The sequence below is a fragment of the Tursiops truncatus genome, chromosome 20, assembly GCF_011762595.2.
Source record: "Tursiops truncatus isolate mTurTru1 chromosome 20, mTurTru1.mat.Y, whole genome shotgun sequence".
In the NCBI taxonomy this organism is placed as follows: Eukaryota; Metazoa; Chordata; class Mammalia; order Artiodactyla; family Delphinidae; genus Tursiops; species Tursiops truncatus.
In genome coordinates, this window is record NC_047053.1 from 19,610,848 (window position 1) to 19,622,847 (window position 12,000).

General features: G+C 54.1%; 1 protein-coding gene and 1 pseudogene across 1 annotated transcript; both read left to right on the forward strand.

Annotated features, from left to right (window-relative positions):
• Window positions 1–86: 86 nt before the first annotated feature.
• On the forward strand, window positions 87–4,250 carry LOC117309528 (spermatid maturation protein 1-like; annotated as a pseudogene).
• A 3,933-nt stretch (window positions 4,251–8,183) lies between these two features.
• LOC117309621 (transmembrane protein 102-like) lies at window positions 8,184–10,376 on the forward strand. The gene is given in 3 exon segments (XM_033848006.2): window positions 8,184–8,931; window positions 9,033–9,901; window positions 9,903–10,376. Coding segments are annotated over 3 exon segments (1,539 nt in total). The 5' UTR covers window positions 8,184–8,717; the 3' UTR covers window positions 10,359–10,376.
• Window positions 10,377–12,000: the final 1,624 nt, after the last annotated feature.

The window sequence follows — 12,000 nt, forward strand, 5'->3', positions numbered from 1 at the left end:
CACGGGGAAGAGAGGAGATCTTGCATCCCTGTGGTGCCTGGGAACTTGTCTTCCCCTGGGTCCAGGATGCATTTCTGAGTGGAAACATGTTCTTGCATGTGGATGTACGTTTTCCCATGCAGACGACCCCTTTCTCTCCAGCACTTCCCTGCATCTTAGGGCCTCACCGCCCTTAGGGCCTCAGGCCCAGCACTTAACTTCTCACACAGCAGGTGTGAAAGGACTTCAAACTGACAGAAGCTGAGGGGGAGGGACAAACCCTGAGGAGATGAACAGAGCCTAAGCTCTGCCTTCCTTCCCCTAGAGTTCGGGGGGTGGGGTGGGGTTGGGGCTGCGTGGCACCTGCCACCCACAGAGGCCGTGCATGTTTGACCAAAGCCCTCACCGCGGTCTGAGGGCAGCCCTTCTTCCCTCAGTCCTCAGACCGTCGCTCATCCGTGCCAAACTGCTGAGGTGGGTTTGAGGGGCGAAGACCCCCCAAAACTTGCCAAGGATTCCTCAGCCCTGGGCCAGGGCAGGTAGGATACAGGAGAGGGGGAGGTGGCAGCTAAAGGGGTCCCGCCTGCATCCTTCTTCTCGCCATGTCTCATCCCTCCCTCTCTGCCCCTGTTTTCCCTCCCCCCTTTGCCGTCCCCCTCTGAAGACATCCCTTCCTGGTCTCAAGCCAGCTTCTCCCCTCAGCTGCCCACCCCCTCCTTTGACCTGCCCCCTCTCCCCTGGGCCCCCAGGGCTGAAGGAAAGGAGCAGTGGAGGGGGGAGGGGAGGAGAGCAGGGGAGAAAGACTTCCCCGGACAGGTTGGGGGAGAGAACGGGGTCAGCTGTACTGAGGAACAGATGGAGGGGGCAGTGGGGGACAGCCCTTGGGCAGACACCAGCAGGAAGAATTTGATTTGAAAGGATGTGTGTAAGGTGACTGCCCAAAGAGAACGGTTTGGGCCTCTGGGGAAGGGAACAATGTCGGGAAGGGTTTCAAGGGACACCAGCCGAGAAGGAGCCAATCCTCGTCTGCTGGCATTTTGTGGGTTCATTGGTGCCAAATTTGAATAGGGGGTGGAGTGCTGTCTTCCACTGACCCCCAAATCCCTGGTCTTGGCTCCCCAGAACTTTGCCTCCTGACTGTCCCTTCTGCCCCCACCTCCACCCATGGAAACTTAGTTCTTTTCCCACCCCTTCCCCTGCCTGATCTAGCTCCTTTCCAAACAGCCCTGCCTTCTAAATTCTAGGGACCTGGGCCCTGAACCCTGTAGACAGATGCCCCCCAAACTGGGGCATGGGAGGGGGGCTGGGGGACCCCATGATTCAGCCATGGACTCCAATGCCCAGCCCCTGTCCCCAGAACAATTCCTTGACAATCCCCTGTCCCCACCCCAACCCTTCGCGGCTCTGTACACATTTTTAAACCTGGCAAAAGATGAAGAGAATATTGTAAATTGTCGGAGTCCAGCTCCAACGAGTCCAGGTAAACCTGAGGGATGGACGGCGTCAGCGAAGGAAACAAGACCTGACACCCTTTGTAGATGTCAGCACGTCAAGCACAAATTTATTTTTCAGAGCAGGTATTTATATATAGGCAGGTTTCATCATCATGTACAAAATCAAAACATCTCAACATGTTCTAACCTCAAAATATTTTTGTCAGTTTTCTGAAAATGTCCGCAGTTTCTAGATGTACTAACAAGATAATCCCCCAAGTTCTCATTAGTTGCAGGTTATTTTCTAATAGTTAAGCCAAGCTATTATGTAAGGTCTTTAATACAGAAGTGCAATCTTCGTGTTCTTTCTGCATGGGCAAGTTTTTTTTTTTTAACATCTTTATTGGGGTATAATTGCTTTACAATGGTGTGTTAGTTTCTGCTTTATAACAAAGTGAATCAGTTATACATATACATATGTTCCCATATCTCTTCCCTCTTGCGTCTCCCTCCCTCCCACCCTTCCAGGCGGTCACAAAGCACCGAGCTGATCTCCCTGTGCTATGCGGCTGCTTCCCACTAGCCATCTACCTTACGTTTGGTAGTGTATATATGTCCCTGCCTCTCTCTTGCTGTGTCACAGCTCACCCTTCCCTCTCCCCATATCCTCAAGTCCGTTCTCCAGCAGGTCTGTGTCTTTATTCCTCTCTTACCCCTAGGTTCTTCATGACACTTTTTGTTCTTAAATGCATGGGCAAGTTTTTTGAATAGTGCCTTAAAAATATTTACAATATATCCTACAGTTCCTGTGTACCTGACTCCACTAGTAGCACTTACAATACCTCCTATGCTCCTGTTTATCACCTGGCAAGTGTTGCCAGAGTATTAACCTTTCTTTATAGTGGACCCATATGAAAGCAAAATCATCAACAGCCCCTTCGTAGGGCCACTGTTGTTCAATTGGGGGTGTTTTCCATAGGAACATCCTTATATTTCCATTTGTGTATTGTGTTCGCAGTTTCCTGGGGCTGAAATAGGTACTTTCCATTTTGTAATAACAATAGTGGGGGGGGGGTAGTAGTTTTTCTTATTTTCCTAACCCTGGGCGCAAATCCCCCTTGTGCTGTTTCCATAGATAAGCTTAACACAACCAAACAAATCAATAGAGATGTAGTCCACCGTCCTGGCACAGTGCTGCTTTGCAGTCCTGCCTTTGATTGCATCATGACTTTGTCACGGCGCAGGGACTCCAGGATGGAATATTGTAAATATAAAAGTTTAACTGTTGGTTTTGCCTGCTGTTATGTTGGGAGGTAGGGGTGGGGCTCTGAAGAGACAAACCCTGGAGAAGTGACTCTGCCAGTGAGGGAGGAGGAGGGGGTCCGAGCCCACAGCCCTTTCCAGTGAACAGCTCTGAGGTCAGAGAGAAAGGGGGAGTGAGTGCTGGGGTGAGGTGGTCATTGGTAATGGGGTTGTTCAGGGAGTTAAGATCAGGACCAGTGTTTGTGCAGAGGTCAGAGCCTGGTGTAGAGGACCAGGCAGGGGCTGATGGGGACAGACACCAAACAGGCCAGAGGGCCTATGGGCTGGTGCAGGTGGCTGGCTACAGGAGAGACATGCAAGGTGAAGTGTTTGGCCTCTGCTAAGCCCTGGCCCAGGCTGGAGGGTCAAACACAGGCCCAGGACTCTCCCTCTTGGCACATTGTGAGGGAGAGCCCCACATCGTTGTGACCCGCTTACCCCCAGGAGCCTCTGGGACAGGAAGGCGGCTGGTAGTACTGTGGGCACAGTAGGTTGGGGCCCTAGGGACCCCCATGGCCACGGCCACTCAGTCACTGTGTCCTCCCCCACCTAGCTCTGGCGCAGACTCCATGGCTTCTTACACCAAGCGTTTCGTGTTATTTGTGAGAAAGGTAAGTGGAGGATGGGGAGGTTGGGGAATAGGAAAGGCAGAAACCAGGTGTTCTAGCCCTGACCTTAAGTGGACCCCTTCCCCTCGCGCTCTCCCTGCTCAGACACCATAACTATGCAGCTTCTCTTCCTGCAACCTGCCTCTCCATCCCTGGAGGAGCCAGGCTCCCCACCAGCCTCTCACCTGTCCCCGATCCACAGAAGCTTCTAAGTTATGCTCACCTGGGAAGCAGACCCAGCCCCCGAAGCAGAGCGCCCCTGCAGTCTGCCTTCGGTGCACCATGGACCCTGTGAAAATGATCGTGTCCCCCCCACCCACTCGCCGCTATCGCCGTCGAGACTCTTCAGCACGCCGCGCCCACTGCCCCATAGCCTGGGCCCCTGACAACTGACAGCGATGACGAGAAGCCCCCACGTCAGCACACAACAATCTGCCCCCACAACTGGAATTGCCCCAAGGACTGGGAAGGCTTTCAGTCCACCCAGGGGTTCTGGACTCCCTGGGCCCAGGATGCCGTGGAGCCACCTACCCAGACCATCCGCTTCCAGCAAACTGTAGAGGGAAGGCCGCTCAAAAGAGAGGCAGTCAGAGCTGGGCCTACAGGCCTACGCGTACCCTGTGAACCCCCGCCCCACAGCCCTCAGGCCCTGAGCCACAGGAACGGTTGGGGGGTGCCCCAAGCAGAACAGGAGCAGTGCCCGCCAGCCCAGCCACCCATCCTGGGCCCAGCCCACGTCGCAGACATCCCTCGGCGCCACTCCTCAGGGCGCAAAGCCTATAATGCCAGAGACGTGAGGCGGCAGCTGTGGGAGCTGACCAGGGAGGTGGAGGCCCTCTCCCACTGTTACCCCCCCCCGGTCTCTGGATCCAGCACGGCTGGGGGGATGGGAAAGGCCTGGGTATACCATTCCCTGACAAAGAGGTGACTGGAAGAAGAATAAAAAGAAGAGAGGAGGTGGTTTGTGGTGGTGTGGGGGGGTGCCAGGGCCCACACAGCCACAGGGAATTCCCGGGATGTCCAGTGATTAGGACTACACGCTTTCATTGCTGACGGCCCCAGTTCAATCCCTGGTCGGGGAACTAAGATCCTGCAAACCACACTGCATGGCCAAAAAGAAAAAAAAAGAGAGAAAGAAAGAGAAACAGCTAGCGGGCATTTTCCGTCAAGACTCCAAACACACAGCAGGTGCTCAATATAGACCCACTTGATGGAATCAGCTTAAAATGATCGATAACGTTAGTCAAGTGAAAATGAACAGAGAAGCAGGGTGATTCATAAAAGGCCCATCTGCTCACATTCCAGGAACCCATCTGGTATGGAAGGTGAGGTCTATATTCCTCTATATCTGTTGAGATGTTCATTGTGCAAACAAAATGACTTGAGGTTCAACAGGTACCACTTTCACAGACCCCAGCAATGAACCCCAGCAATGATCCCAGGACTGCCTCCACAAGAACTCAGGCCTTGCCCGAGACCCAGGCCTCCCCAAGAACCCGGGCCTTGCTCAAGATCCAGGCCTCCACAAGCTTCCAGGCCTTACCCAAGACCCTTACCTCTGCAAGAATCCAAGCCTTTCCCACGACTCTGACTTTCAGAAGAATCCAGTCATTACCCAAGATTCTAGCACCCAGAAGAGCTTAGGTTCTACTAGAGATAGACGTTTCTTTAAACGCCCATATCTCACCCAGCCCTCTGGTCTCCACAAGAACACAGCATTTCTCCAAACTCTGACATTCAGGGGAGCTCAGGCTTTATGCATGATTCTGGAGTCTATAGGAATCTAGAACGAAAGCAAGAGACTGTACTGTATAAAAGTCAAGAGCTCTCCCAAAAAACTGGCTTCCATAATAGCCCACACCCTTCTCAACATTCTGGATGTGACAAGAGTACAGGTAATGCCCAAGATTCAGGAGTGTCTAGGAGTCCAGACTTTACCCAAGATTCTGGGCCAGAGAAGCGTCCACACCTTGCCCAAGACTCTGGAGTCAACAAGAGCTCACGCCTTTGCCAGGAATCTGAAGAGCCCAGGCCTTGTGGAAACCCCTCGCCTCCATAAGGGCTCAAGCCTTACCCGAGACTCAGGAGACTACAAGAATCCAGGTCTTACCCAAGATTCTGGAGTCTGCAGGAGCCAAGGCCTTACTCAAGATTCTGACCTCCATAAGTATCCAGGCCTTACCCAAGCCACTGAAGTCAAAAGGAGATGTGGCCTTACCCAAGATGCTGGAAATTACAGGAGCTCAGAACATACCCATGACCCTAACTTCCACAAGTACTCAAGAATTAATCGAGATCCTGGCCCCCATAAGTGTCCAGCCCTTACTCAAGACTCTCGCTTAACCAAGAGATCAGGCCTCCATAACAACTCATGCCTTATCCCAAACCCTGGCCTCCACAAGAACCATCTAGGAACTGACTCTGTCCAAGTTTTGGGCCCACATCAGACCCAAAAGTCATTTATATATGAGGCAGTTCCTCAAAAGGAGGGTGCTGGGCAGCACACACCATGGACTTCTGTCCCACCCAGTCAGAACTCCTGCTCTCCCAAGGCTCAGGTGGCCTACAATGACCTGCAAACCTTCTCAGAGGTACCTGTACTGATTGAGCTGCAATCATCCACCCGGCGAGCAGGCAGCCAAGACTGGGTGTACCACCCAATGGATACAGTTCCTCCAGCCTGCAGAACTATTGCCAGATGTCTACGCCTCCCAAAACCAGCTGGAAGCCCTACTGTCCTGGGTCAGGCACCCGGCTAGGGCATGTGGTCTTTGGCGCCCACCAGAGACAGTTCAGAGCAGGCAGGGACAAGTGCGAAACTCTGTCTCCCAGGTGCCTTCACTGAGAGACATCCAACAACCCACCGGAGGCCATCAAGGAGTGGGGATATCAGTGTGTGATGAGCAACTTAGAAAAAGAGGGGACAGATATGCATGAGGAGTAAAGAGACAAGAGAAGAGTTCTGTGGTTGCTTGAGGACATCCACCCCAGCCCCATCCCACAGGGCCTGATGAGGACATAAATTATCCCTGCTTTCCCTCCATTGTTGTCTAGCTAAATCCGTTATCCCCAAGGCCCTAGAGCTGCATTGTCAATTACAGTAGCCACTAGCCAAATGCCTATTAGAATGTAAATTAGTTAAAATTAAGGAAAATTAATTCTGTTAAAAATTAAGTTATAAATTATAAATTCTCTTCCTCAGGGAACGGAATTTCCCTGGCATCCAATTCTGTTCCCTGGTGGTCCAGGTGTTGGGACCTGGCGCTTTCACTGCTGTGGCTGGGGTTCAATCCCTGGTCAGGGAACTCAGACCCCACAAGCTTCATGGTTTGGCCAAAAAAAAAAAAAAAAAAATTCTGTTCCTCAGTGCCATGACCTTCTAAGGGCTCAGTAGGCACATGGACCTAGCGGCTACTGCACTGGACGGCACAGATTTAGAACATTTGCATCATCATGGAAAATGCTATTGGAGAGCAGTGCTTTAGAGTTTAGAGCAATTTTCCTTTCCCTGTCACCCACCCCCAGCATCTTAAAGCTCCCCCAGAGCCCAGAGAACTTAGCTCTTTTTAGGGTGGCTCAGAAGCCATCCTCTGGGGAGGAGGTAAGATGTGGGGATGGACACCCAGTGCCTGATTTCCCCAGACTGTGAGAAAGAGCCCAGGCTTCTTTCCTCATCTGGTCTCTTGGGTCACGACCAGATGTATGGAAACTTGCCTCCCCCGTTCTGGGCTGTGTTTGGGGCTCTTGGTTACTGAGGGAGAAGACCTCTCTTTGTCAGTGACTAGGAAACCTTGTGTTTTAGGCTCCCCAACTTGAGCCCTGGATTCTGAGGGTCCCCTCCTTCATAGGCCTCTAAATTTTTCGAGGTGTCTCCACTTAATTTTCTTGCCCATGGACTTAGGCCTAGTTCACTGTGGAGACAGACCCCTGGGAAAAAGGCATGTAAGAATTTCTGGTCCAGTGTGCATTGGTCTAATCTGTGAGTGTGTCTCTGGTGTCCTATCTTTCTGTCCTATTATTCTGGCTCCTAGTTTCATCCTGGACTTAAGCTGTGTCCATGATAGCACTGGTCGCTGAAAGCCATTTCCTTCCACTGATAATTTTTCATGGCCCTGCCCTAGCCCAGCTGGTGTTTCCTCTGGACTTGATTTTCAGTCCTGATAACTCTTCTGTATACACAGATAAGCTGCGAGATTCCAAAGTGTTTTCCCTGCCACCATTTGTGTGTCTGAGGTGGGCAACCCTAACATGTCCCTTCCCTGAGTCAGATGTCCATCCCTGGGTCACTACATGCACACTATCGGTGTGTTCTTGTCTAACGTTACCACCACCGATTCCAAGGAGATATGTCCCAGCTGGAGAGCCCATTTCCAACAGCTCTCTGGCTGAGCTCTGAACTTGGACAAGTCATGTGCAACCTTTCTTGCCTTGCGGTCTCATCTCTAAAGTGAAGTTATAATTGCATGCAAGAACCCTTCTAGATTTAAATGACCAGGGCTCCTCTACTCCCAAGTGAGATATAGAGTCCCTTATTTCTCCGCATGCCCTAGTGTATGTCCCTCAGTATAGTTTGCTATTCAGATCCATCCTATTAGGCCTGTGTTCTAACCCCAAGGAGTGTTTGTGCGGTTCACCTGGCCTTGTAAATACACAGAATAGTTTATCATAAAGACACAGAATAGTTTATCATAAAGACACAGAATAGCTTACCTCCATAGAAACTACAACTTCCATCAGGCACTACTTCAACGGAACAGGAAAGGATGTGGGGGCGTGGCCCCAACGCCCTGGTAGCTTTGAAGACAAACTACAACTCCCAGGATTGCCGCGAGATCTCTGCAGAGCGAAAGGAGTGACTGAACTCTAACTGGAGGCCGGGCTGGTCGGGAACCACCCCGACCGTCTCCAGAAAGGGGCGCGGTTATAATTTCAGGGCGTGGCCTTACAGGCAGCAGGAAGAAGTTACCTGTGGAATCTTCCTATCCATTCTCTTCCCAACCTTTGTAGCTAACCCTAAGAGGGAAGCTGCAAACCACTAGCCTCTTCTGAAAAAGAGGTAAGGGGGACATAGACAAGGTGCAGCAAAGGAGGCTATCGCATTCGTTAGGAGGGGCCAAACAGCTACTTTCTACCGGCTGAGTCAGGTGAACCGTTCCATGGGAGCAGGGACCAGCATATGAGAAAAGGGCAAGGACGGAAGAGGTATCTATTTGTTCTCTTTCAAGACTAAATTTAGGGCCCTTCGCCTGCAGACCCATTGGCGGACTGTGTCTTGGGAACCCTCTTGGCCTCTGCAAGAGGAAAGAACTGGGGTCAGTTTTCCGCAGCAAAAGGTACGGCCCGTCTGGGTTTCCTCCCGTCTGTGTATTTCCTAGCCCCCAAACGACAGAGCCATATGGCTTCCACGGTCTGGGGGAGTGCTCCCTGGTGGGGCCCACCACCCCCAGCACCAGCCCGGCCGCTCACGGACATCGACTTCTGCTCTGGGGCGCAGCTGCAAGAACTAACCCTGCTGATCCAGGAGCTGGGTGTGCAGGCGAGCTGGAGTGAAGGTCCCAAGCCAGGACCAGATCTCTTCCAGGCCAAGGACTTTGTTTTCTCTTTGCTTGGTAAGTAACCCTCCCAGCCTTCGGGAACTTGCAGCTCCCAGCTCCGCCTCACCCCGCCCCGGCTCTGGATCACGACATTACGATCCCTTCTCTTTCCTTAGGTCTCGTTCACCGCCGGGACCCTCGCTTTCCTCCTCAGGCAGAGCTCCTGCTGCTTCGTTGTGGGCTTCGCGAGGGTTCCCTGGATCTGGGGCCTGCGCCTCTAGGTCCCTATGTTCGGGGACCTCACTACGACGCCAGCTTCACACTCCTGGTGCCCGTGCTTTCTCTAGATGGGCAGGAGCTGCAACCAGACGTGGGATCCTGTTACACATGGCTCTTCCTCCCAGAGCAGCTACGTGGAACCTTGGTCCGGGAGGCAGGGCAGGATTGCCTAGGACCCCCAGTCCCAGGAGGACGTGATTCGATCCACCCAGCCCGAAGCAAAGAAACTCCCAAGGATCCACAAATCTCCGTGGACCAGCTACACGTCACTGAGCCTGAGGCACACGAGTCTTTGGAAAACTCACCTAGTAATGTTTCAGTGCCAGGGTTGCCTCAACAAGACGTAACCGATGTTGACTTTCCCTCACCACTGAAAAAAACGAATGGTGACGTCACCAAAGCAACCGACGTTAGCCCAGTGCCACAGCCGTTGGAGGCTTCGGAGGCATGGCCCATATTGTGCCTCGCCCAGGTAGCTGCCTGGTTCTTTGTTTCGCTGGCTGCGGTCGCTGAGTCCCCGTTTCCGGTTCCGGGTGCCCCGCGCTTGGTCCACGCAGCCTGCCACGCGGGGCTCACCACCATCATCCTGGTTATGCCCGGGCCCCGGCGCCGCCTCCTGATTTTCGACTTGATCCCCGTGGTGTCTGTGGCCGGATGTCCCCAGGGGGCTCGGAGCCACTAGTGGGCCTGCCCGCTGGCCTCAGAGTCGTCTTCCTTCTACCTGGTGCGCGGCGGCGGCGGCGGCGGCGGCGGCACCACAGAGCGAGCCGGACGGCTCTGGCTGGCAGTTCTGCTTCGCCCGCCAAGAGCTGGCGCTCAAGATGCGCATACCCATTCCCTTGCTGCAAGCGCACGCGACGGCCCAGGCGCTACCGCGCCCTCTGGTGGCCAGGACGAGGGTCGCGGCGCACTACCTCCTGTGGACGTTGCTCTACGGGGCGTGTGAGCGGCTGCCCGCGCTCTATCTGGCGCGAGCCGAGAATGCGGGCGCCTGCTGCCTTGGGCTGCTGGATGAGATGTGCCGGGTGCTCGAGGCCGGGACTCTGCCCCACTATTTTCTGAGTGGTCAAAAGCTCCGTGCGGGAGACGGCGCCGCTTCGCTGCTCGGGGCGTTGGCCCTGCTTCGCAGGGACCCTGCCTGCGCCCTGCACCCCTCTGTGGAAGAGGCCAAGGCTGCAGGCAAGGGGGGTGGCTTAGCCGGCGTGGGAGGCGGAGCCCATTAAAGACGCTGTTCCTACTAACCTGGAATGTGCTTCTGTTGGCCAGCGGGATGTGGAGGGGACTGCTCTCCCCTCACCTGGGAGACAGGCTGAGCGCTTTGGGCCTGAAGAGCCCGTTCTAGAAGGCCTCCTCGCCGCTTCCTCCGCTTCCTCCCACCCTCCTCCCGCCCCATCCCTGGCACAGGTCGTTCCATTCTGGCCTCTCCACTTTCCAAATCTGTGGCCAGCACCCCTCCCACTCCGGTGCAGCCTCTGGCATCCATCTCCCTCCAGTTCTTATGGTCTTTTCTCTTAGGAGTCAATCGGGATGGGGGTAATATATTTGCTGAAAAAACGTGTAAAGGAGAAAGGTATGGAGACCAGGGACTGACCAATTTGTCTCACACAAAAGCAGAGACATTAAGGAGGCCGGATTTCACCCCAGGCTAGACCTCACCACCACCGCTATCTCTTCAGTTATTCCCGCCACCTTCCTCATCCAGTTCTGTCCTCCATCCCGGGCAGTAGGGTCCCTTTCTCCGTTCTCGGGGCATCTGCCATTCCATCTATCTAAGCCCAACCTCTCCTCCCATCCAGAGTTCCATTCAGTGGAGTCGCCTCCTTGTCCCTCCTGCTCTGAATCCCGAGTCATGCGAGATATGCGGCCTTGCCTCGGCTCAGCCTGTCTCTAAGACCGTCGCCACTCCCTGCCTCCAAGGATCCCCGGGGTTCCGCCTGCCCAGCTTCACCTCCCGCTCTTTCCCGGGGTCTCCGCCCCCTGCCCCGCCCCCGGACCGGCTCTCGGAGGAGGGGGAAGCCACTGTCGCCGCCACCGCCTCAGCTTCCCACAGCCGCTACCGCTGCCGCCGTTGCCGCCGCTCGGTTTGGTCCAGCCGCCAGGCCCAGTGCTCACTTCGCCAGACCAGGGCTCTCTGCGGAGACACTCTCACTCCTTCCTGGGGTCCGGGACGTCTAGCCGGGCGTGGGGGGAAGCTCCGCTTGCTGGGTACACGGAGGGAGGAACATGCAACTGGAGCCAGCGCAAGCTGTCACCGGTTTGACAAGACAGGACTGGTTGAGGGGCGTCAGGGAAGGAAGAGGGGGCGCTATAGGCAGTCCCGGGGAGGACAAGGAAGCCCTGTCACAGAAAGCTCTGATGCGCTCTGACTTATAGCGGGTCTGTTCACATTTGTGACAACGTGGGTGCGCTCCTCCCTCGGGGGGCTGGTTGGATTGGAGGGCGTGGAATCTAAACAGCACCAGCTGTCCCCGAGGAAATTAGGGGCTGCCAGAAAAAAAGAAAAAAGCCAAAAAAAAAAAAAGCCAAAAAAAAAAAAAAAAAAAAAAGAAAAAAGCCAAAAACCTGTGCTCCTTATTCCGAGGTGACACGGGGCCCTCCAGACAACCACCTGTTGTAACCACTAGGAAGGGCGGATTTGGAGGTGACTTCAAAAGGAGTGGATGGTAACAAGGTGAGGAAAGGGGCTCAGCAGCTGGAATGCTGTGCCACTAGAAATGGGGGTGACTTGGTAAAAAGCGGTATCGTTCAGAGACAGGGTCTGGGAACCTCTTCTTGCTGATTGGCGACAGTCTGGATATTTCAAGGCATAGTTTTGGGGGGATTTCAGTGAAAAAAAGTGGGGGATTCTTCACTTAGTGGGTGGCA